We start from the raw sequence: 27,033 nt of genomic DNA, 5'->3' as shown, positions 1-27,033 counted from the left end.
GCCCCGAAAAGGCCTAAAGCGTTTGCTGAAATAAATAAATGATTGATGTTACATGATGTAAACCAGAATGTAGAATGTGCAGTCAAGTGACAATGTGATGAGATGAAATTGGAAAGGTAGGGTGTGTCTAGATTATGGAATTTTGTTTTTATACAGACAGTGGGAGTCATCAAAAGTTTTTGAGCAGGAGCATGATGGGTTGGATATAAGATGATTTGGGGTGAATGGGGATCAAGAAGAAGTACTAAAGGTCACAATAATCTAGGCAATAGACAAGGGATGTGCTTTATTTGGGGACTGAGAGCAGATGTAAGAAAGTTAAGAGTTATTGAGGAGTTAGATCCGGTTGGACTAGTGATGATGCCAACAGGTGGACTAGGGGGCTCTTAAGGCCCTTCCACAGAACCCCAAAACATTCAACCTTAGTCTACCCTAAATAAATATACACTGTAAGTAAAAACAGTGTGCTTTCTATGCAAACAATGGTTTAACACAAATTGGCTAGCCCTCCTCCATATTGCCAGGCCTAAACATCCACCTGTATAGACATTCAGGAACTTCCACTGCACAGAGCTTAGAGACTGCTCAGATATAGAAAATGAAAAGAAGGAGACAGATAAGTCAGAAATTTTAACTGGGTTTACTGGGTGGATGTTATGATACTGTTGACCAAGAAAGGGAATATGAGAGATTATATTTGTGAAAGAAAATGATGAATTTGGCCAGGCACAGTGGCTCATGCCTGTAATCCCTGCACTTTGACAGGCTGAAGCAGGAGGACTGCTTGAGCCCCAGAGTTCAAGACTAGTCTGGGCAATATAGGGAAACTTTGAGTCTATTATAATTTTATATTAAAAAAACAATGAATTTTAGGTGCTCAGATGACCTATATGAATTTGGGCAACTAGGGTTGGGAATGTGAGTCTGGAGCTTAGATGGGAGGTAGGGCTTACCATGCAGATCTGGCGTATCTGTGTAGAGCCAGTTGCTGAGGCAGTGGGGTTCAAGGAGAAAGGAATAATAAAGAAATACTAGGAACAAACCAAAACCCTTGAGGAGTGCTGTCTTTAAGAGGGCAAGCAGAGGGGGGATGTCAGGAAGGAAGATGAGAAAATATTGCGAAGCAGAGCATGAACAGGACACAGCTCATGATGGCTAGAGTGTAGCGAGTCACACCAAGGAAGGGCTAGGCAAGGATATGCCAGAGAGTATTTTTCTTTACAGAAATCATCAATTCTTTTCTTGAAAATTGATTTTTAATTTACACTTTATTCTAAAAAGTGGCCCCTCTTCTCTTTTAACATAACTTATTTAAAAACATTTATATTTACTCAGAACTTTTCCAATTTTGCAGTTTCACGATCAGCCTCCAAGAAGTTGTGCTAGTGTGTGTTCAGAATTCATTAAAATCTATCCAGCATTTCCACTTAAGTGCTTCAATATGTATGAAAAAATGTCATTTGAATTCTCTTTGATGATCAAGTTGAACATCCTTGTCTTTGTCATCCTAAAGCTGTTCTTTTCAGAGAGCCAAATCCCATCAGATTGCTCCAGGTCTGTATTTGAGAAGGAAAGTTAGAACCACTTTGTCTAACTGCAACAGATTCTCTTCTGAATATTTACCCCAACCTATTGATGAAGTGCTCCTGTGTTCTCAGTGAACTGGTTTTGTTTGGAGCTCTTGTAATAATGGTGCATGATTCTTGGAATGATCTCAAAATATTCCCCTCTCTTTCACACTGAAGAGCAGGTTCATCCCCATAGGATGTTAACAAGTGTGTTTAGCTTATAACCCTTCTAGAATCATCGCCCTCAAGTGGGCCCACAAAACCCTCATTTGCATCAGTGTCCACCTGGTTGGAATTCATGTTGTCTCCTTCAGGATCTTGTTGTGAAGGCTTTAGTTTTCCCCTGCCATGATCTTTAAAAGAATATTGTTTAGAGCTGTGAATATTTCCTTAATGAAAGATTCTTATTTTAAAATGTCTGAGTCTCTTTCATGGAAGGCAGCCTTATCAGGATCTGAGGGAACTTCAGCAGAACATGGTGGTGTTTGCTGTAAAACGTCCACATTTGAAAATTCTAAGTCTCTAAGTGAGCAATGCCATTCTGCTGCCTTGGATTGAAGAGCTGTGTCATAATCATAAGTGAACATGCCTGGAAACTCATCCCCTAAGGGACTATTCCCTGGTGACCTGGGCCAGGGTGACAGGCCCTCAGATCTATCAGTGTCAGAGGCATTTTCCAGATGAGTCTTGTACATGCCAGAGTCTGCAGCAGAAATGAGAGGTTTTTCAAAGGGATCTTCTTGATTCTTGCATTTCCCTGTAATTGTTTGGAAGGTAACATTTTCCTCAAGACTGTCTACAGCCGTCACATTGTCCTTGCTTGCCCCTGAGCTCTCGTCCTGCAGGGACTCCTCATCAGGCACTGCCTCTTCAGTCTTGCTCCTTGCACTCTCTGAACTTATGGAGCTCAGAGTGAACAGAGACCCCTCATCAGAGTCACAGTCACTCTCCAACTCACAGCAAATGTCAGAAGGAGTGGATTTCTGCACTGATTCCTTGTTAGCAGGAGTGACATCCAGGCCACTGTCCCATCTTGGAGGAAAGACTGATGGGCCTGTGTCTCTTGGGTCACCGTATGGAACCTCGCTGTAGTGGGCTGAAAGCGCTTCCTCAGCCCTTGCCCCGGACAGCCTTGGCTGCTGTATGCTCAGCAAATCAATGGATGAACTCACTTGCCTTTCCTTAGAAAATTCCATCTGCGAGTCCCAAAGTGACTGTTCAGTGCCCCCTCTTTCCTTACTATCTCCAGTCCTCTGTGCTTCTGCATGTGTTAGCATTTTACAGAGGGAAGCTGTTATTTCTCCGGAGAGGGAAGGGTCTAATTCATTGGAATCATAACGGCTTGAGCCAGAGACAGCGTGAGACGTGCCAGCTACAGAAGAGACGCCCACTGAATGTGCACTGAGAGGCTCTTCCTGGGCCACAGTTTCATAAGTCCATTCTCCGAGAACATCATTCCTATGGATGTGGTCCTGCGCTGCTGACATTAGTTCACGGTTACCGGCATGTGGATGTCTCTGGAGAATGGAATAGACTGCACCATCATTTCCACTTCCTGCCCCGGTGTTGTCCCCGCACTGTCCTGGGCTCTGCGAACTGCCAGGATCCTTTCTGCTCCTTCCCAGAGTTCTATCAGGAATTACGGTGGCGTGTGGGTGTGACTGTGTCATCCAGAAAGGGGTCTGGTTCTCGTAGAGGCTTAGATGAGGAAATGCTTGGCGCAGATGGGTCTCTGGGTGTGGTGTGTGCCCCGCAGCTTCCATGTCATCGTAGAAGCCCTCGTTTGAATACGCGTTGTCCAGGCCAGGGCTTTTGTTCTGGCACTTTTTTTGCCACAGTCTGTCAACATAAGGCCTTGTGAAAGCCCCCAGGCTGAAGGCGACAAGGAATGTGATGAACACTGACAGGCACACCGCCAGAGCCAGGTCCTGGGGAGCGTCCTCTTTTTTGCCGGCAGCCTGCACATCGCGGGTGCTTCTAACACTCCTTGGCAGCCGTCTCTGCTTCTTCCTGAGACCAGAGCCGGCCTTTGCCTTCTTGCCTAGAGTGGAAATGCCCGTGTGCCTTCCTCCCTGGGGCCTCTCTGCTTTGCTCCTTATGAGGCTTTTCATGCGATGCAGATGAATGGGAGGAAGGCGGGTTTCCCTGGAAATCCTGCTCTGGGGAGTGCCCCCGTTGGCCTCCTCACTCCCTGCAAGTGGGATTTAAAAAATACACATCGAGCGAACATTGAAATAAGATTCCAGGGGTTTTTCTTTTTTCTTTTTTACAGAATTGAAAAAAATTCAATTTTTTTGAATTTTGAATTCCAGGCACACCCAGCCTGGAGCGCAGTGGCACAATCATAACTCACTGAAGCCTCAGACTCCTGGGCTCAAGCGATCCTCCCACCTCAGCCTCTAGAGTAGCTGGGACTACAGGTGTGTGTCACCACGCCTGGGCTGCTTTTTTTTTATTTTCCTATTTACAGAGACAAGGGCTGTCACTATGTTGCCAAGGCTGGTATCAAACTCTTGGCATCAAGCGATTCTCCTCCCTCAGCCTCCTGAACAGCTGGGACTATAGGTGTGAGCCGCTGCCCCAGCTCCAGATTCTAGTGGTTTCAGAAGCTTCTGTGAGTCCTCCTCAGTCCTTATCTAGCTATATGTTAAAGGGTACATTACATGATGATAAGCAGTTTAAAAATTTTATTCATTCATTCGTTTTTGTTTAATGCCAACAGCATGTTTATGGCTGTACGCATTTACACATGGCTATCAGGCTGAGGTCTGTTGCTCAGAGGTCCTGGAGGTTGTATGTGCCTTAGGCTTCCTGCCTCACTGCTGCCTGTGGGAGGAAGAAGCCAGACTAGAGGGACAGCCACATGTACATGGCTTCTCCTTTCTCCATAATCTTACCGACTCTGTGTGCTGTTAAACAGCAAAAATATTCCGTTTTCTTTACTGGTTCCTTACATTTTGCTCTCTACCCTCAGAATGCCAGTTGTGGAGTCAAACAAATGTAGCTGATGACATTAAGACTTCTCTCTGATCTTCATGAATTTCCTCTAAACCTGGTAGGCATGGCCATGTTCCTACTTGAATGGCAGTCCTGAATAGAACAGAATCTATGACTCATTTTTTTTCATGGACTTTTTCTTTTTCTAGATATGAGGTTGAGATTTAGCCAAGGTAGTTAAGAGTGAAAACAAGCTTCCCAGAATGTTCAGCCCCAGTAACATATTCCAGCACTTTAGGAGAGGGGCAAGGAACAAATTAAAGGAAAATATGCTTTTGTAATATGTGTGTGTGTTTTGCGTATGTAGAGGATCACACTTTTAGAGTGTTAGCAAACATTTAAAATAATGATGTTTCTAATTTTTAAAGTTCTTTCTTTAATAGATTATTTGTTAGGAATTTGGATAAAACTGTGACGTTAAATTTTATTCAATTTTTAATTCTTGTCTAATGCCAACAGCCTGTCTATGGTTCTTGAGAATAAAGTTTGGTGTGTCAGAACAAAACTCACTTCTAGTGGAATTCCTCCTTTTCACCAAATCCAATTGATGCTGAGTGAGTTGAACTGTGTTTCTTTGACCACATGAAGAAAATAATTGATGAACTGAGGAAAATAGTTATTTGACACCAATGATTTTTCTATGACACAGCCCAAGACTGACTAATGCCAAGGATCAGCACTTTTGCTTTCATGGGGACTGTCATTATTTCAAAAGAGACTAAAATGTCTATGTGCATTTTTCATTATAAATGGAGCCTTTTCAGAGAGACATTACTGACTTACCTATAGACCTGTTGCAAATGACATTCCACTTTTTCCTCCAGGATTCAGAAATAAAATTTTGAAAGATTGCCACACTATCATCACACTGCCAGTTATTATCAGCCAAGTCAACCACTAGATGGGGAAATTCTAGAGCTATGATCATCATTGGTAGGATGGTAGTCAGAGCATTGTTGCTAAGGTCTATGACCTGTTTGAGAAGAAACAAGTTTAGGATGGTCTGTGGATAAAGACATTTACAGATAAAATAAATGAGTTACAGAAAACTACTGTTTATGTCTCTATGGAGGCAATATGGATTTAACACTGGTTTACAAGTCAGGGAATAGTGGGGTTTTAAGTCTCTGTTCTACCCCTAAAAAGTTTATGAGTCTTGACAAATTGTTTACTTTCTATAAGCCTCCCTCCCAGGGTTGCTGGAAGCATTAACTGTATGTGAAAGCTTTAAGTATCATGCCTATATTTGATGCCTAATCATTTTCTCTTCCTTCTTTCCTGAGTGTAATTTGTACTGTTAAATAAAACCTAGATACTCATGTTATCAAGGTCTAGAATTGGATACCAGGTCAAGAATTTCTAGAACTACTGCAATCTTGAAAGCAGCAGAAAATACTGGATGATGAAGACACAGAACACAGACTTGTGGTTGACCAGAAATCTTATTTATTTATTTATTTTTCTGGTAGAGATGAAATCTCACTATGTTGCTTAATTGGACTCAAATTCCTGGGCTCAAGTAATCCTCCCCAGGCCTTGACCTCCCAAAATGCTGGAATTACAGGCACGCACCTGACCTCAGAGAGAGGTCTTTTGAATCAAATATTATCTCAAGAGTAGTAGTACATTTCTCCACATCCATGGCTATTCAGTACATGCAGTATGACTTATTTTTCTAGTCTGATCAGAAATGAAGGGGAAAGGGGAACAAGAAGGATCCAGTGGCTCTAGAAACAGAGAGCAGGATCTTTAAGTGTCGGACACGACAGGAGCATGACATAGCAGGGGAAAGCACAGTTAGGAGGAGTTTTAGCTGCCATTTGCAGAGCCCTGCTGGGTCCCAGACATGCTACTGGGTGCTTCACATACATGATCTCTGATCTCAACAATTTCCTCATTTTCACCTATTCTACAGAGGAAGAAGCTGGGTTAAGCCACACAGTATATCCCACATAGACCCTAGCACCTAGTACATAGCAGGTGCTGTGTAAACAATAGAAAGGAAGGAAGGAATTAATGAAATGGTAGAGCTGAAATCTGATCTGGCTTCACAGCTGTGTGCCTTCCAATGCAGAACATACCCTCTTGGTGCCTGAGCCCCTGCTACACTAGAGTGAAGGAAGGGCTGGGTTGAGGAGGCCTGGGGCAGAGGCACCAGGGTGGCTCATGAGGTTTGGGGAGAGGCACATGGTTATTAGGAGAAGAGAAAATCATAAAGATGAAAATACAGTCCTTGCTTTCAAAAAAGAGGATGATGAATATAATCTAGAAAGGCTGAATGTTATCAAGGCCAATTGCTTTATAGACACCCGTGAAAAATCAGCATTTACATTTTGGGTTATGTAAATTCAAGCAAATAATCAAACATTGCCACAAACAAGACCATTACATACAGAATCACAATTTTTTGTGAACTTGGGTAATAAGCGTGAGTTTTCCATTAATGAATAGCCAAGCAGTGTTGACTCTCAAAGGAAGGTTGCCAAAAATTGGAGGTGGGAGACTGTGGGATTGGAAAGAAAAAATACTTAGCTTTAGTCTGGTCTTGGTGACGATCAGTAGCTTTCTTATGTATCGCTTGACAACAGATTGAAATATTCTAATGTTTTTTAGGTAATTATTTTCTTTTTAGTGCATGTCTACATTTATTTTTTGTCCTAGCGTCTTATTATATTACAAATCATGGAACCAGAAGCAAAACTGGAGGGAGGATAGAAAATTAATAAAATGACTCAGGAGGAAAAATTTCTGAGAGAGGAGTAAAACAGAATGGTCCAATTTGGCTAAAGAAATACCCATCTACCAGCATTTGAAAGGGGTATACATTATGGAAAGGTTGGGAGAAGCATATGTAATATTGCTTCACAAATCACTGCATTTAAGAAGAATGGGATAAGATTAGGAAAAGAAATGCTAATTTGAAATGTCAGTGAAACTTATTTCATCCCATCAAAGCATGGTGATAAATGTATGCTTTGAAAAATCTATCTGGCTTCTGAAAAGATTTCCACATGGGAAATCACATAGAATAGTGCAAGTATCAAATTCATTGCCCAGAAGAAAACAACATCCATTTTGATATTCAGCTTTTTTGGTACCAAATATGTTCATCATGTTCCAAAACCAGTTTTTAGAGATATTGCCAAACATGCAGAAGGGATATTGGAGGAGAAGAAATGGTATGATTCTGGGGCAGTTACAGTGCATTGAGAATTACAGCTGTATATAAAACATTCTCGAGGTTGATTTTTAGTCTGCCTGTGACATCTATTACCTGTGAACTGCAGAAGGCTCATAGAGCACAATAAAAATGCACAGGAAATACAACAGATGAAGGGCAAATTACATATACAAGGAGTATACCATATACTACCAATTAACTACCAAGTTAAGTGGACCTTTTCATCTGTCCTCATGACTACTGTAGCAGACAGACTCTAGGATGGTCCCCAGTGATCCTGCCTCCTTGGTGATCAGGCCCTTGAGTACTCTCCTTCCCTTGGGTGCAGGCAGGACCAGTGATTTGTTTCTAACCACAGACTATGGAAAACAATGGAATGCCACTTCCATGATGACATTACAAAGAATTATAATGTTCTTGCTAGCAGACTTTCTTCCTCGATGGCTCTGAAGCAAGCTGACATGTTGTGAACAGCCCTATGGAGAGGCCCACATGGCACAGAACTGAAGGCAGGCTTTGGCCAACAACCAGCAAGAAACTGAGCCCTTACTCCAGCAGCCCACAAGGAACTGAATCCTGCCGACGGCCACGTGAACTTGGAAGTGAATCCTTTTCTAGCTGGGCTTTTAGGTTAGACTCCAGCCTTTGCCAACACTTTGATTGCAGCCTCTTGAGAGAGCCTTAAGTGGAGGCCCCAGGTAAGCCATGCCTGGATTTCCGTCTCATAGAAATTGTGAGATAATCTATGTGTGTGGTTTTAAGCTGGTAAGTTTGTAGTAATGTATTATGCAGCAATAGATAACTAATACTCCTATCTATGTCCATCACCCATGTATTCATTCCTTTGTTTATTCGATAAGTATTTTAAAATATGTGTTAGGTACCAGGCATATGCTAAGCACTGGAAAAGAAAACAGATATGATGTATGTCCTCAAAGAGCTTACGATAGGGTAGAAGCATTTGAGGACACAGGCATTAACAACTGATCATACCTAAAACTAAGTAATTTCAGCTGGGATAAGTACAATGAGAGGAAACGGAAATGTATAGCATGTTATAAGTGTTTATAAAGGGGAATTAATTTAATCTGGAGGCCCAGGGAAGGCCTCCTTGAGGAAATAATATTTTAGCAAAACTGACAGGATTAACAGAAGTCGGCTCCAGGCAAAGGATGAGCAAGTGGGGAGGACTTGAGGTGAAAACAGAGGCAGGAGTGCAGGGAGCCAGGGAAGAGGCTTGAAAGGAGGCTGGAGAGGCAGACAGGGGTCAGGTCCTTGCAGTGAAATCTTAGAAGTGTTTTAACCAAGAAGTGGGAGAATCAGATTTCTATGTTAAAAGAGCAGGCGACAGTGGCCACTTTAAAATTTCTATACACAGACTACATTTATAAAGTACTTACTGTATTCTAAGCACTTAATTCTCACAAAACTCTGAGAGGAACTAAATTGTCTTCATTTTTCAGAAGAGAAAAGTGAGACACAGAGAGATTTGGTAACTTGCCTAAGATAGTGTGGCTGGAAAGTGGCCGAGGCTAGGTTTAAGCCCAGGCAGCTGGCTCCAGGCCACACTCCCCATCACTGCTTCACTAGTCTCCCTTCTACAGAAGAGGGACTCCAGGAGCCATTCTGGTTGGAAGTGGGGAGTTGGAGGCTTATCTTGCAGCTATGCCTGAATAGCACTTTGCAGAACACTGGGAAAACCTCAGTTTTCTATGTTGACATTGCTTAATATGATAGCCACACCAATAGATGACTAATACACCTATCCATGTCCATCAGCCACTTATTCATTTAACAAGTATTTAAACATATATATCAGGTACTAGGCATATGCTAAGCACTGGAAAACAAAACAGATATCATGTATGTCCTCAAAGAGCTTACATGTAGCTATAGAGCAATTAAAACAGGGGTGGTCCAAATTGGGATGTGTGGTAAGTGCAAAATATCCACCAGGTTTTGAAGACTTACTATGAAAAGGGGATATAAAATATCTCATTAATAATTTCTATATTGATGACGTGTAAAAGATAATATTGGATAAATAACACTTACCACTAAGAAGAAATTCACTTGCTTATTATAACTTTTTCACTGTAGCTACTGGAACATCTAAAATTGCATGTGCGGCTCACATTCTATGTTTCTATTGAATGATGCTGGCCTATACAAAGAATGGGAGTTGTCGTGGAGGTTATGGAGATGGGGGACTAAAGACTCTTCCAAACCATCTAGTAGTGCTACACTGCAGGCCACTCCAGTGTTGCTAAAAGACCACTGAGAGGAGATTTTACAACATTCTCCCAAAGGGAAGGGTGTGGAGAAAAGTGCTTGGAGGAGAAGGGGCTGAAGCTGCCAGACCTGGAACAGGGCTTCAGGAGTTCCTTACCCTTACAGTAGTATAATTGGCACCTTGGGAGATTAACTGCAATGCGCCAGAGACAGGAACTATTGGGCCAAAATGTGACATAAATCTCCCCAATATGGGTTGGACGTTTAGAACTGCATGTGGCACACGTGCTATACAAGTATGGAAATATCATTATCATTTTTATTGTTTTGTGTCCAATTTTGAAATGGAAGCAACAGGGTCACTGGGTTTCAGAGGCCCATCTAGTCCACGGTTGTTGACATCTTAGCATCAGCCAGGGTGGTTTAGCGGGGCCTCCCCAAGCGTTCCATATTGCATAAGACCCCTGGGACCTTTGACCAATCTTATAGCTTAGGGAGACAGCCTCACTAATAACTAACATTTAATTCCTTGCCAACTGGTAAGTGAAATCTTGGAGTTGGATATAATTTGATTTAGAAAAATAATGTGTCAATTCTTGCTGTTGAGTATTATGTTGGAGTAAAATTCATGTCCCTTATTGTGGCCTTTGATTTTTGAGGCAAGAAAGAGACTTCAGCTCTTTTAAGGGATCTTAAAATAGACTAACAGTTTTTGATTAATAGCCAGTGCTACTGGACATGAAGAAACTCTTCAACAGAAATATGCTTCTAATGTAATTGCCCATGTGTCTTCCTTATTCAAATATTATAAAAATGATTTTAGAACCTGTAATTTTTTGAGGTCCTTGAAGGCTTGTGGGTGAATTTTGAATATCTTGTTGCTCTTTAAACAGAGATTCTCCAGTTGCAGGCAGTTGTGAAAATCAGACCACCCTATTTGCAATATCCCATTGAATGACAGATCCAAACTCTGCAATGACTTCAGTTTCCACAGTCCTGTTAAAATGAAAAAGTAAGTTGAAATCTAAACTGGTAAAATTTACTGCAGCACTGTTTGTAATGGTGAAAAATTGGAGACAACATTAAGAGTTCTCAATTGAGGTATTGTTAAACAACGTATGGTATATTAATACTATGAAATAATATGTGGTCTCAAAGGAGAATGAGACAGATCAACATATAAACTGACTGAACTGGAAGAAAAAAGTTAAGTGCAGAATAGTATAGAGTATAAGTCCAATGTCCTTGGGAAAAAGAGCCATATGCAAACATATACATAGATTTTGAGTGAGCAGGAAAAGGCCTGGCAGGAGATAAACTAAACTACTAACAGTTAGAGTTAGGACTAGGATGGTTGAGGGAAGTGAAGAGGGATAAGAAAAGAAACGTTGTTTTGAACACTTTTGAATTCTTTCTTTCAATGAGCATGTACTACTTTCAAAATAAGAGAATCAGTTAAAAATATAACTTTGATTGAAAGACGTGATAAATATTTATTTGATTGAACTATATAGTAAAACTAAATAATCTTGCTAAACAATAGAGGAAAAAAATTGTTTTGATGCTTTATCTACATGGATGAATTCTTCCAGTTTTAAGATTTTTCTTATTCTGTTTTTTTTTCTGAGACAGAGTCTCGCTCTGTCACCCAGGCTGGAGTGCAGTGGTACAATCCCCACTCATTGCAACTTCCACCTCCCGGGTTCGAGTGATTCTCCTGCCTCAGCCTCCCGAGTGGCTGGGATTACAGGCGCCTGCCACCATGCCAGGCTAATTTCTTTTTTTGTATTTTTAGTAGAGACGGGGTTTCACCATGTTGGTCAGGTTGGTCTCGAACTCCTGACCTCAAGTGATCCACCGCCTTGGCCTCCCAAAGTGCTGGGATTACAGGCATAAGCCGCCACACCCGGTTGTCTTATTCTATTTTGTAGCCATGTCCTTTCTTATAGCTACTTATTGTTGACATTATGACTATTTCCTAGGCATTCTTGTGTTTTCCAAAGGTAGTAAGTTATAGCTAGATTTTGTTTTCCAGGAAAATAATCAAATTGAATTTTGGTCTCTGCCTTTGTATTTCACTTGATTTCAGAGAGTAACCAGGAGGTCCATTTGGCACTGAAAATAAATAAAGGTTGAGAAGGAGGTGCCAGTCATAGCTGTCTCTCAAATTTCATTTCCCATATGGGTCTCAGAAGGAAGTGCCTGCATTTTTACATTTCCTTCTGCATTGTTCTTGCATGTAGCCTGTGTCTTTAATCAACATAATAAGATCAGGTTGGTTCAATTACAGGAGGCTTTTTTCCTTGCCTACTGTCTGCAAGGTACTTATTGTAAGATTGATTATACAGGGAGATGACTTAATTGAAATGGCTGCACCATCAAGGTTGTCATATGTTCACTTAATTGTATACATGCTAAGCAAGAGATCGTCAGGACGACGAATCAATCAAAACATTATGGGCAAGGCAGTCGGTGCTGAGGACAAGTATGGACAGCATAGAATCTTTACTCTTTAAAGAGTTTAATATGGTCCAATGATAAGACATAAACTCGAAGTAAAGTTACTTCGAGTTATACAGAGTAGTTCATCACATGGACCATCCAACCATAAAATTAATTTTTATTTGTTTGTTTGCATGTCTATCAGATGATCAAGTCCCTTCAGGGCAGAATTCACATCTTTGAATTTTTGCAGTGTTTGATAGAATATAGTATATACTCAGTAGGCCAGAGGCCACCATGTTTGGCCTGCACAGTGATTTAAAAATCATTGTACTGACATTAAAAATTCAATAAAAATTTGCATTTCTGGCTTCTCTTAAGAAAACTGGAAGTTCTAATTGGCACAAGATGACATTTGGCTGGAGCTGAATGAAGGCTGCCTGCTGTCAATGGGGGCGTGAGCTTATAGAAGACTATCATTTCTTTGTACTCATGTCTCTATCAAAAACAAGAAAACAGGCTGGGCGCAGTAGCCGATGCCTGTAATCCCAGCACTTTGGAAGCCGAAGCGGGTGAATCACTTGAGGTCAGGAGTTCAAGACCAGCCTGGGCAATGTGGTGAAACCCTGTCTCTACTAAAAATACAAAAATTAGCCAGTAAGGTGGTGCTTGAGCCCGGGAGGCAGGGGTTGCAGTGAGCCGAGATCCATGCCACTGTACTCCAGCTGGGGCAACAGAGTGAGACTCTGTCTCAAACAAACAAACAACAACAAAAAAACAGGAAAACAAAGGATAGGCCAAGAAGACTTTTTTTTTTTTTTTTTGAATGAGAGAGAACTAAGGCTTATAGTCAGCTTATTCTGGTAAAAAATATTTCCATATTGGTTTGGAAATGACCATTGCCCAAGTCCCTGTGCACTGCCCTGCTGCCCTGAGCACTTACTTCAGTCTATCTTCTCCCCTCAGTCCAGCAGCACCTGGCTCCAGCACTACAGCCAGGAGGCATCCAACTGTGGAGCCCAGGCTGAAGGCCAGTTGTTAAATATTTTGAATATAACCTCTGGAGAAAATGTTTCTTTGTGCGTAGAAGCATATTCCTACATCTTTTAATATGGGTCTGTCAGAAAAAATGCAAAATAAGACACCAATATGAAAGAAGCTACAGCTTTCTTAACATTTTCATGATACCTGCCTGGCCTATATAAGGATGTGAACTCATGATTCCTAAAATATCTCAGTGCTTAATTGAATTGAGTAAGTGCCCTAGGAGCTAAGTGGAGGGAGTGATCATGCCTAGCTTTAAAGCGATTCCTCAGGGATCTAGAACTAGAAATACCATTTGACCCAGCCATCCCATTACTGGGTATATACCCAAAGGACTATAAATCATGCTGCTATAAAGACACATGCACACGTATGTTTACTGCAGCATTATTCACAATAGCAAAGACTTGGAACCAACCCAAATGTCCAACAATGATAGACTGGATTAAGAAAATGTGGCACATATACACCATGGAATACTATGCAGCCATAAAAAAATGATGAGTTCATGTCCTTTGCAGGGACATGGATGAAATTGGAAATCATCATTCTCAGTAAACTATTGCAAGAACAAAAAACCAAACACCGCATATTCTCACTCATAGGTGGGAACTGAACAATGAGAACACATGGACACAGGAAGGGGAATATCACACTCTGGGGACTGTTGTGGGTTGGGGGGAGGGGGGAGGGATAGCATTGGGAGATATACCTAATGCTAGATGACGAGTTAGTGGGTGCAGCGCACCAGCATGGCACATGTATACATATGTAACTAACCTGCACATTGTGCACATGTACCCTAAAACTTAAAGTATAATAATAATAATAAAAAAAAGAAAAAAAAAACAAAAACAAAAAAACAAAAAAAAAGTGACAGAAGAAATTATTTTTAAGCTCCTAATTGTGTACTCTTTATGCTCTAAGCATTTCACAGACATCTCTTTTTAATCTTCAAAAAGCCTGAGGAGTTAACAACATTTTACAAATGAAAAAAAACTAAGTTCAGGGAAGTTAAGAACTTGCCCAACAACACCATGGTAGGTGGAGCTGGAATCAAAACCTAGATCTCTTAATCATTACCCTTTAACCATGCCCATCTTTTATTAACTAAAAACAAATAAAAACAACCCTCCCTCAAAACCACAAAAGGGTGGTCTGGGCCATGGTACATAATGAAATTGTCAGATGTATTGGGAGTTGCTTAGTTAATCTGCTTGTGTCACGGAGTACTAGAGTCAGTGCTGGAGACGAACTTAAGAGACTGAGGTTTATTCCACCTTTATCTGTGACTTTTTGTTTTGTTTTGAGACAGGATCTTGCTCTGTCACCAGGCTGAAATGCAATGGCACAATCATAGCTCACTGTAACCTCGAACTCCTAGGCTCAAGCGATTCTCTTGCCTCAGCCTTCAGAGTAGCTTGGACTACAGGTGTGTGCCACTATGTCTGGCTATTTTTTTTTCTTTTAATTTTTTGTAGAGATAGAATCTCACCATGTTGCCCAGGCTGTTCTCAAATTTCTGGCCTCAAGCAATCCTCCCACCTTGGCCTCCCAAAGTGTTGGAATTACAGGTGTGAACCACTGCTCCCAGCCCTGTTTGTGACTTTTGATGTGAGCCAAAGAAAATCACTTAAGGCCTCCATGCTTGTTACATTCCTTAAAAATTGTTTCTCATAGCTGGAATTGAGATATGTCTTTGATTACTATGATCTTCAAGCTTTTGGAGTCCAGTGGAAGCCAGGTCCATTAGTTTGGATGATTGTTCATCAAATATTCACTGTCTTGTGGGCAGAATACACTTCCCCATCCCACTGAGTTGAGTTTGGCCATGTAATTTGCTTTGGCCAAAGGAATGGCAGCAGAGGTGTTGTGAGCAAAGATCTGAAGCATGCTTATGTGGCAGGGCTTGCTTTCTTGGTTTCTGCTAGTGTCATTTAAATAACATGGCCTGGTGGCCTGCTGATCTGAATGAGGGCCTTGTGGAACAGACTGGGACCCATGTGTAACTTTCAAGATAATAGGGACGAGCCCTTGAGGAATAACAACTAACTATATTAGAGTAGGGTTAGAGATCTTGACTGCCAATTTTTTTTTTTTTTAATTTACAGAATCAAAGTTGTTTAGTGAGATCTGGCAGGAGTTCTACTAGCCTCAGGTGACTGTGTGTGAATTATGCTGGATTAAGTTTTGTAAGTACTGACACTATCTTGTGAATGGGCTGCTGCTAGGACGAAGATGAGAACAGAAGCTGTTTGATAGGCTAGATGGCTTCCCAACGCTGGTCTGCAGAAAATCCAGGTCATGATACCTAGCTGGCCCTGACTGGTGGGATGAGATGCTCTGAGATCAAGTTTTCAGAAAAAGAGCTCCTGATTAAATAATTTGACCTAGGTAAATTCCAGAGATCTGCTGCAAACATTATTCTAATCTCCACACAACAAAGTAAATTCCAGTTGGATTATAAGTATAATATGCCTGAAAAATCTTCTCTGACAATTTTGCCATCCATGGAGTTAAGGCACATATAAATAAAAGATTGGTGTAGTTGCACACGGGGAAAGCTGTTTTTTTTAAGATTAAAAGAAGAAATTATAAAGGAAAATATTAATACATTTGATTGCCAAAAATTTAAATTGAGTGTATGTCAGGAACACTATAAAAAGAATAAAGATATGGATGAGAGCAGATTTCTTATCGGAAACAATGCAAATTCAAAATAATGGAGCAACATTTAAACAAACTGAAAATCTTTAAAACGGTCAGCCTAGAATTCTTTATTGAGTAAAAATATATTTGAAAAACAAAGGCAAATAAAGACCTTTTCAATAAAGATTTGAAAGCATTCATCAGGAGTAGACCCAGAGTAGAAAAAATATTCAAGGAAGTCCTTTAGAAGAAAAAATGAAACCAGATAGAAGTCTGGAGTAAGGAACAAAGAGCTCCAGAAATTTATGTAGGTTAAATATTTTTTCTTATATTTAAATCTCTTTAAAAGCAACATTGTGAAGCAAAGATAGTAAAAACATATTGTGGAAATTATATATAGGGGTAAAATGTAGGACAATACTTGCACAAAGAACAGAAGAGGGGAAAAAATGGGAGAACACCATTGTAAGGTTCTTATATTACAGGCAAGTAGTTTAATACCAAATAAAAATAGACTGTGATCTTAAGATATATACTGGAAATCCCAAAGCTAGAATTCTAGGATATCCACAGATTATTGGATATTCATAACGCACTTCTAAATAACCCATGGGACAAAGAAAAATCAAAATAGAAATAATTTTGACTCAACTAAAAATGAAAACATCACATATCAAAATTTGTGGGACATTTTTAGAGGCAAATTACTAATTTATTATCAAGTTGCACTAAATGTCTATTAAAGAAGAAATGCCTCAAGTCATTGACTTCAGCTTCCCCTTTAAGAAACTTGCAAGAATGAATGAAATTGTAAGTAAGCAGAAGAAAGGAAATCATAAAGATCAGAGAAGAAATAAAGTAGGAAATGTAAAAATAATAGAGAAAAATCAATAAAACCAAAAGCTGGTTCTTTAACAACAATAAAATTGATTTAAAAAGATTTCTAGCCAGGCTGATCAGAAAAGAGAAGATATAAATTATCAGTGTCAATAATAAGAGAGGTGGCATTACTACAGAGTCTATAGATACTAAAAGGATAATGAAACATTGTGAACAGCTTTATGCTAATAAACTACCAATACTCACTCAAAAAGCAATAGATAATGTGAATAACCCTGCATCTATTAATGAAAGTAAACTTGTAATTAAATACCTTCCCATGAAAAAACTCCTGTTCAGATAGCTTCACTGGGGAATTCTATGAAACATTTATGGAAGAAACAAAGCCAATTCTAAACAAACACTTCCAGAAGACGGAAGAGGAATAAATATCTCCCAATTCATTTTATGAGGCCCACATTACTCTAATACCAAAACTAGACATCAACAATATAGCAAAAGAAAATAATAACCCAATATTCCTCATGAACATAGGTGTAAAATTTCTTAAAATTTTAGCAAATTGAATCCAAAATATATAAAAAAGACAATAAATCATGACAAAATGGAATTCATCCCACGAATGCAAAGTTGATTTAATATTAGAAAATCTACACAATTCTCCAAATTAACAGATTAAAAAAGAAACCCATATGATCATCTCAGTGAATCCAGAAAAGGTCTTGGGCAAACTGGGAATAGAGAGAATTTCATCAACCTGGCATAGAGCATTTATGAAAGATCTAGCAGCTTTATTTTTAATAGCCAAAAAGACAATCTAGGTGTCCATCAACAGATAAATGAATCCACATGATGGAATTCTACACAGCAATGAAAAGGAATGAACCTTTCCCCACGGTTCACAAAATTTTTTCTTTTTGTCTTATTTTTTAAAATAATGTCAACTTTTATTTGCGAGTACATGTGCAGGTTTGTTACACAGGTATATTGCCTGATGCTGAGGGTTTGCAGTACAAATGATCCCATCACCCAGGTAGTGAGCATAGTACCCAACAGGTAGTTTTTCAGCTTTAGTCTCCCTCCTCCTACACTCCTCCTCCTTCTAGTGGTCCCCAGTGTCTATTGTTCCCATCTTTACGTCTGTTTGAACCCAAGATTTAGTTCCCACCTATAAGCGAGAATATATTACTTTGCTTAGGATAATGGCCTGCAGCTACATCCATGTTGCTGCAAACGACATGATTTCATTCTTGTTTAGAGCTGTGTAGGAGACCATGATGTATATGTACCACATTTTCTCTATCCAATCCACTGTTGATGGGCACCTAGGTTGATTCCATGTAGTTGCTATTGTGATTGGTGCTGTGATGAACATATGAGTGCATGTGTCTTTTTTGTAGAATGATTTACTTTTTCCTTTGCATATACACCCACTAATGGGCTTGCTAGGTCGAACTGTAATTCTGTTTTTAGTAGGAATGAACTTTTAATATATACAACGACATGGATAAGTCTCAAAATAATTATGCTGAAAAAAGACGTTAGACCAAAAATAAAAGTACATATTGTATGATTCCTTTTATATAAAATTATAGAAATGCAAGTGAATCTATAATGAAACAGAAAGGAGATCAGCGGTTTCCTGGGTTGGGGAGAAGGGATGGGTGGAAAAGACAGATTACAAAGGGGGATGAAGAAGCTTTTGCGGTGACAGACATTACACTTAGTAAATACTCCCTCTGTACTATGAACTTCTTAAGTGCTCTCCCAAGTATGATAACCTGATAACATAAAACAATATTCAGGGATTATGGCTTTTAGTCCAAAGAGCAATAAGAATTGGAATAGAGTCTAGAATGGTCCTGGGTAAGATATTTGATTCATTAGGTCAGATCTTATTGCGGTCAAATTATGTAGGTGAGCCAAAGGCCCTGCCTTCTTAGTTGAGTATCTTATATACTTTTTGTTTTAATTATCTTGATAGTGGTGATGGTTTCATGAGTCAGTGTGGTTCAGAGAGTCAGAGGACAGATCAAAAAGTGCTCTGAAAAAGGAAGAGCAGAGGCTTCCAATATTATGCAGACCTATATAAATATGAACAGAGGCACCCAGACTGTTGGTGAATACTCTAAACATCTGAAGACAGAGAATGAGAATCCCCTTTAATTATCTATTGTGCCTGAAATCAAGGAAGTTACCGTTACAGCAAAGACCAGGGCAGGAAATATAGAATTAAAGACTCAGGACGATCAAGTGGCACTAAAGGGGAACTAATGCTTTTGAACACCTGCTGTGTGCCAGGCACTATGAGAGATGTTTTACATGTATCATCACTCTATGTGTTATAGTCTTGATGCACGCTGTCTCTAAACCTTATACCTACCCTATACATATGATTATTCTCAGTTAAAGATAAGGACCAGGAGGCTTTTTTAGGTTAAGTGACTTGTTTAAGGTCAACAAACAAGTAAATAGTGTAATATAAGATGTGTAAAAGAATTACAAGTAAACAGGCTGAGAACGGTGACTGATGCCTGTAATCCCAGCACTTTGGGAGGCTGAGGCAGGCAGATCACTTGAGGTCAGGAGTTCAAAACCAGCCTGGCCAATATGGTGAAACCCCATCTTTACTAAAAATACAAAAAAATTAGCTGGGTGTGGTGGCAGGCACCTGTAATCCCAGCTACATGGAAGGCTAAGGCAGGAGAACCTCTTGAACCCGGGAGGTGGAGGTTGTAGTGAGCTGAGATCATGCCACTGCACTCCAGTCTGGGTGACAAGAGTGAGACTCCGTCTAAAAAAAGAAGAAAAAAAAGGAGTAAATAAAAAGAGTGGGACCCGAACATACCCAAGCATGTGGGGAGAGGGTGATTTTGATTTTGAATGCAGTTATTAGAGAATCCTCTTATTTAACTCCCCTCATAATATCAAGCTGAGATTTTCCAAGAGGAAGGTAAACTTCTTCTGGAGATGAGAATAAAGACCAGGAAGTTCAGTTTACACCTCCTGAATGAAAACTTTTCCTTTACTTTCAATTTTAGATCATTAAGATTTTATTTTTTTAAGGGAACTGGTACAGACCTGGTTTGTATAGCGTCTCTCAGGATGGAGTTGGGAAATTTAAGAAAACTCTTGCATGGTACTTGACTGCACTTCTCAATGGGAAAATGTGTCCTTTTAATATTTTTGCTTGGTGAGCCAATGTTCAGAGGGTAGTCAAATGAGTGAAAAGAGGCTGTATGGTGCATTCACGGCTGGGGCTTGGACATCAGGGGTACATTTTATACTTCAAGAGAGGAGAGTTGAATGCTGGGAGGAAAATATAGAGGTACTCTGTGGAAAGGGAATTATTTATTGAACTGCTTTCTAAAGATTACAAAGGCCACACTAGGCAGGAATTTTATTAGCCTTTGCATTTAAGTGGCCAGAGGCAGTTTTATTATTTCCAAGAAATGACCTGTCTCTCAGAAAAAAAGGCCACAGAAAGGATACTCAGACATTACACTTAGTAAATACTCCTTCTGTACTATGAACTTCTTAAGTGCTCTCCCAAGTGTGATAACCTGATAACATAAAACAATATTCAGGGATTATGGCTGTTAGTCCAAAGAGCAATTAAGAATTGGAATAGAGTCTAGAATGGTCCTGGGTAAGATATTCGATTCATTAGGTCAGATCTTATTGTGGTCAAATTATGTAGGTTAGCCAAAGGCCTTGCCTTCTTAGTTTAGTGTCTTATATACTTTTTGTTTCTTTAGAACCTGAATTAGTTTTGAGTACATTGCTTATTGATAATTCCATAATCCAGTAGCAATCAGGATGAAATCTTTAATTTTCTATGAATAAAGGAACACAATATACTTTAGTTTTTTATAATACACTGTGTATTTTTTAATTCCCCCAGTTTCAAATGTTAGGTATTATTTTATCTTATTTCTAACACATTTATCTCTTAGGTTCTAGAACTTAGTTGGTTAATGTGAGGCTGCTACATTTGGTCTATCAACCTAACTGGAATCCCAACAAGATGTTGTTCCTGCTGCATTTCCAGTTACTCTGTGAGCACTCCAAAAATACTGCTTGATGAAGGTAGGACAGATTAACCAGAGACTGATCCCATTGTTTTCATGTTTTTAAACTAGTTTTTCAATTATGAATGCTGTATTCCAAAAATATGGGAGGAAGGTAGAAGCATCATTAAAATTAAATTCATGGCTGGCTTCTGTTTTATAAATTGCATTGGCCAGCACCTCTTTTGGGCATTTTCCCAACATGAAGCTTATTGGTGACACCACAACTGACTCTGAAGACAGGGTTAGTTCGTGTGATATCTCACCCTTACACAAATGGGCTTTCCTGAGTGAAAGCAACTTTTCATTGGTTCTAGAAACAGTCCCCATTTTAAAATATGTGGTACATAGTTACAAAGGTTGCTTGATTGTTGCTTTCTGAGATCTCTCTAATTTATTATTATTTTAGATGAATGCAAGTGCCTATATAGTCAGACACAAATAATTATCTGCTCATGAATTATAGTGGGCTACTACTTCAATAGTTGTTGAACATTTTAAAAAATAACTTGAGGCCGGGCACGGTGGCTCACGCCTCTAATCCCAGCACTTTGGGAGGGTGAGGCCTGCGGATCACCTGAGATCAGGAGTTCGAGACCAGCCTGACCAACATGGAGGAGCCCCGTCTCTACTAAAAACACAAAATTAGCCGGGCTGGTGGCACATGCCTGTAAACCCAGCTACCTGGGAGGCTGAGGCAGAAGAATCGCTTGAACCTGGGAGGCGGAGGTTGCGGGGAGCCGAGATCGTGCCATTTTTCTCCAGCATGGGCAACAAGAGTGAAACTCTGTCTCAAAAAACAAAAAACAAAAAAAAACCTTGAGATTTAGACAAAAATTAATTATTTGTTTCTAAATATACTGTTATTCTCAATTTATGCCAAGAGAATAATAAAAACTAGTATTTGCAAGGTAAATCTTCAGACAACATTCTGAAGTAGTTTTCATATATTTATATTGTGACAGTTTATTATGCCAAATACCACGTTAAGTTAGGTCTTTGAGATACATTTTTTCATTTTATCCTTACAATGATCCAATGAGTAAATCTTATATTATCCAGATGTCACCTATAAATAGACTTAGAGTGAAGAATTGAAGAACAAAGAAATAGGCCAAAAATAGGGCATGCCCTAGGCAGCATCTCTCTCACCAGCAGTTCCCCTCAAAATGGGATTTCAAAGTCAGAGCAACTCAGCCATAGTCACAGAATCATAAAATAGGAAAAGTTGTTAGAGGAGACTCAACCTAGTGAAAACTAATATGATGATTATGGGAAAATAATTTAAATCACAAAATACTATGGATAAAAGGACTCTGAATTATAACCAATCAGATTCATGCCTTACACTGAACTTCCACTGTCTATCTCTTTTCATTCATCTCTCTATGTCTTCATTTGCTAGAATTTTAATAGAATTTCAGGTACAGAATTTGCTCACTTCACTTCTTTTTTCCCCCTCCTCTTCAAGTTGAACATTTTTCTTGATCTTTTGGGAGGCAAAAGCTTAACTCAAAAAAAGAAGATGGATCTGTATCTGCATTTATAGGGATATTTGGTCTTTAAGTGGAACTGTATTAGTCCTAACCCTCAGTTAGCTCAGGGGAATTCATCTGCCTTAAGGAGAGAAACTCAGCACTTCCCTATTTACTCTTGTGGTGGGGTAATATTTTGACATGTTAATCTCTTACTTCCCTATATTTTCCTCTTGCTCTTTCTCTCCATTCACACAGAAAGTAGGCTCCACGTTCATTGTCCCAGGGAAGGCATATGGCAAGGCAGAAAGTATCTGAGTCTACAAGTCTTTCTGGCTTTTGTTTTCCAAAACCCTAACCCTTTAGAAGAAAGTGATTTCCAGACAGAGGGTTTTGAGGAAAAAAAAAAAGGGAGAAGAAATTTTCTCCAAACTGAAGAGGCTGAAAAGAAATATTATCTGGGTAGCAGGGATAAGGAACGCTCACCCCTCGATGCCTTGTTAGAGTATACGATTCGACGCCTTGTTAGAGTATACGATTTGATGCCTTGTTAGAGTATACGATTCTCAAGCTGGGTACAAATCCAGGCAAAGGCAGAGGAAAGCTGATGAAAGACTGATGTTAAGTATCCCTACGACTCCCACTAATGGGGGCTCAGAATCGGAAATTATGTTACTACAGACAACAGAAGGTTATATCTCTAGTACACTTGAGTTTGTGGATTGAGATCACATCTACCATACCAGTTAAAAAATTTTGTTATATTATATGGATATATGTAGCTATAATGACGTCCATCAAAAAACAAAACCTGGAAATAACCTAGTGCTTGATTAAACCAATTATGATATATGCATATATAAAAACCAACTATTTGAAATATTTGTGAGATTGCTTAATTATATAAAGTTATTAAAATATTCTATGATATGAAAATACAAATTAGAAATATGGACAGTATGATCCAATTTTGAAAGAAAAAGGTACAAATAGGCATAAATAATAAACTTGAAGAACATATATAACATGAATGACTTTAATTTTTCCCTTTAAATTTTTCTTCAGTTGTTAAATGTTCTATAAGTAACAGGTATTCTTCTTGTAATAAAAACAATACAATAAAAATAAAATAAAATGCAATTCATTTACACTGAAAATATGACATACTACTTTTATGGAGAAGGTCAGGGAGATAAGACTCCCACCCTTCTCAAACAATTCTGCTGACATGGTGACTGTAATAATTCCTATACCTGCTAGGCTATTATTGCCAAAATGATGCTTAAAACAAAGCTGGAGAAAGAGCATGAAAATAAAAACATGAAATGTCAGAACTGGATAATAAGAAAAACCAAATATGCACAATTTGGAATGGAGGAAGAGAACAATAACCTTATACATTTTTTTGAATAATGTCTTATATAAAGGAGGTGCTTAGCAAAGAGTGAACAAGCCTGAAAACAAACAAGGAAAGGAAATTAATTGTCTAGCACTCTGGAATATAAAAAGGGCAAAGGAAGTTTTGCTTTATGAACTTGATATATTTTCCAAAGAAAACATTGGTGTATCCGTTAAGGAACTCCAACATGTAGACTATTGAATGTCAGATGAGAATTTATGATTATTGGAGGCTACTTGGAGTACCCTGTTAGAAACTAGGATAAGGAATTCTGATTTTGACTTGATAATCAGAAGGTTTACATACCAATATAATATAATATTAGGATACTTCTGCTGTAAGTTTGGAGGACAACTAGATAGACTGAGGCAAAATGTACTCAAAGAAGAAAAATATTATAATATGGCAACATTTAATTTGAATTGCATTACATATTAAATGTATTTGAACTAGTTATTGCTCAGTGCTTTTCTATATTAACTAATACATGATAATTAAAGTAGGTAACTTACAATCACTCATTATTATTTAGCACTTAAATACTTCCTAGTGTCTCGATAACCGCACATACCATTAATGTCAGATATACTAATGGGAGACTAAATTTCATTAGCTGTAAATTCCACACACTATAACTTCCAATGCCACTAAGAAACATTATTATATGTGCTCTGATCAAATTGCTTTACTTTCAGCTGTCCCTTGAACCTGAAAACCAATGTGGAATTCTTATGAACATGAAACAACTCCACATAAGCATTGTTTCTCTGCCTAGTTAAAATTGTACTCACCCTTGGGAGTGTCACTGAGTTTATTTCTTTGAAGAATGAGCACCTTCAGCAATGGAAACCTGTTTCTGAAGCTGCTTCTGTGGCGTTTCACCCATGAGGACTTAGGACTGAGTAGATCCAATGAGAGGGAGTGGATGGCATTGTTGCTGAGGTTTAACACTTCCAAAGCATGTAAATATGCAAAAGGGCTTAAGGTTATTTTTGATATGAGATTGTTACTGAGGTCCAGATGTTTTATTTTCCACTCTTCTTTTTTCGTGTGAGATTGTAAGAGAACTCTAAAGAAATTGAAACTTACATCCACAGTGGCTGCTGTCTGTGATATGTCCACAGGTATATCACACTTTCCGGTAAAAGAACAATTTGTCAGAATATATTCATTCCATTGGCATTCAGAATTGAATAAAATATTGCTTTTTCTTGATGCATTTGTCATTATTCCAGTAAAATAAAGACCTATAACTATGGTAATGACTCTGAAATAGAGGTTTTTCATAATGCCTGGAAAAAGGAAAATGAATTGACTTATTCACAATAATATATAAAAACTAACAGCAATAAGCAGCAAATTTAATTTTCAATTTAAGATTTCGGAAAGTTATCTTGTCTTGGTTGCCAATTTAAGCGAATGTTTGATTTCTTACTGGGGCATGAAAATGTAGCTACCAAAATGAAATAGCCATAGTATAAAATTACATTTATGTCACATTTTAAAGAAAGGACTCCCCTGATTTTTCAGAAAATACATATTCACTTAGGCCTCACCTCTGCATCTGCTTTTCCAGTAGTTTTCACTCCACAGTGTGCTTTGGGATGAATGAAACCTTACCAAGATTAAAGACTTCCCTGTTTCTTTGCAGGCCATTAATACAGAGCAAAGTCTATTATGCTTATCTACAACATAGTAATCAACCATGTGGTTTATTACATAAATGACAACCAGTTACACTAAACCGTGACCCTCCATAACTCTATGAGTAAAAAGTTCAACTCACAAAAGAGGCTCTTACTTTTCATGACTAGAAGAAATACAAGTTTTGCTGTGTGGCTTGTGTGACTTTTCAACTCATTATGAAATCATTTAGATACATACAACATAATGTGTTATGAAATACATGTTCTGGCTCCAAGCCATGAAGATGTAATACGATACAGAAACATTGAGTATCTTTTGTACCAAACATTTTTGAGAAAAAATTCAAAGTTTTTAAAAAGAAGTGTGTACAAATTACAATGGCTGAATGTATCACAAAAATAAGTTTAAAAATGGGTAATTTTTGTGATTCGTTTTAAACTAAATTCCACTTAAAAGCCACTGTGTGTACAAATAATCACATTATTGAGTATATGAGTTTCCAAGAAATTGTCCCTTCCTTTCTGTTCTAATGGCACTCAGTTTAGTTTTCATCACTGCAGTCTGAAATACTAAAATGGCTTAACTGACTTTCTTGCCTCTGCCTCTTGACTTTCCTTCCTTGTGATCCATCCTAGGTGACTCCAAAGGATTATTTTCCTACAATAACGTATTTCCTATATTATTCCTTCATTTGAAATCCTCAAAGGGCTCCTTATTGCCTATAGTCCAAATCCCTCAGGTTGGTATTCAAAGCCTGTGTTATCTAGGTAAACTTAATGACCTAGCTTGATAAATTCATGTGGAGCCACTACAAGATGTGGCTTCTGCAAAGAATGATCTATGCATATCGCATACTGAAATTCACTTTCAGTTCATTCCCAGTTCCAAGTTCAATGCCTTTTCCTCTTAGCCACAGTCTTAAGATGGAGTTTTGCTCTTGTTACCCAGGCTGGAGTGCAAGAGCGCCATGTCAGCTCACCACAACCTCCGCCTCCCGGGTTCAAGCAATTCTCCTGCCTCAGCCTCCCGAGTAGCTGGGATTACAGGCATGTGCCACTACATCTCACTAATTTGTATTTTTAGTAGAAATGAGGTTTCTCCATGTTGGTCAGGCTGGTCTCGAACTCCTGACCTCAGGTGATCCGCCCACCTTGGCCTCCCAAAGTGCTGGGATTACAGGAGTGAGCCACCACACCCGGCCAGCCACAGTCTTGTGTATCCTTCCAGATTCATCTCACATCTTATGGCCTGGTCATTTTTCCTGCTTTAGCCCCCATATTTGTCTTTATTCTTACAGAAATCTTTCAGTAAACACTGAAGGAATTGATACACATTAGTAACATTCAGCGTTGCTATTGTTTTGCTTTGTATCTGTTCTGAACTCCCAAAAAAAAGGAACATTATCTATCTATCTATCTATCTATCTATCTATCTATCTATCTATCCAATGTTTTACATTTTAAATAGTCTGCAGTCTGTCACTGGGTTA

At 38.9% G+C, this 27,033-nt stretch overlaps 1 protein-coding gene across 1 annotated transcript; it reads right to left on the bottom strand.

Annotated features, from left to right (window-relative positions):
- Positions 1 to 1,249: 1,249 nt before the first annotated feature.
- Positions 1,250 to 27,033, bottom strand: LRRC66 (leucine rich repeat containing 66). The gene is made up of 4 exons (XM_003806452.8): positions 24,689 to 27,033; positions 10,805 to 10,974; positions 5,349 to 5,538; positions 1,250 to 3,759 (listed from the first exon to the last, which is right to left on the bottom strand). The coding sequence occupies exons 1-4, from the start codon at positions 25,182 to 25,184 to the stop codon at positions 1,973 to 1,975; spliced, it is 2,643 nt and encodes an 880-aa protein (XP_003806500.1). The 5' UTR covers positions 25,185 to 27,033; the 3' UTR covers positions 1,250 to 1,972.

The sequence above is a fragment of the Pan paniscus genome, chromosome 3, assembly GCF_029289425.2.
Source record: "Pan paniscus chromosome 3, NHGRI_mPanPan1-v2.0_pri, whole genome shotgun sequence".
In the NCBI taxonomy this organism is placed as follows: domain Eukaryota; kingdom Metazoa; phylum Chordata; class Mammalia; order Primates; family Hominidae; genus Pan; species Pan paniscus.
The sequence above is the reverse complement of the archived record's forward strand: the minus strand, read 5'-3'. Positions and strand labels throughout refer to the sequence as shown.

What these genes read in the sequence shown, in the direction of transcription:
- LRRC66 (XM_003806452.8), bottom strand. Translation starts at nt 25,184, where the DNA reads ATGAAAAACCTCTATTTCAGAGTCATTACCATAGTTATAGGTCTTTAT. An exon ending in AGGACCTCAAAAAATTACAG is followed by an intron (nt 5,539 to 10,804) that starts GTTCTAAAATCA and finishes CTTCTCAAACAG; the next exon opens with GTCATAGACCTTAGCAACAA. An exon ending in CATTTGCAACAGGTCTATAG is followed by an intron (nt 3,760 to 5,348) that starts GTAAGTCAGTAA and finishes TCCCACTTGCAG; the next exon opens with GGAGTGAGGAGGCCAACGGG.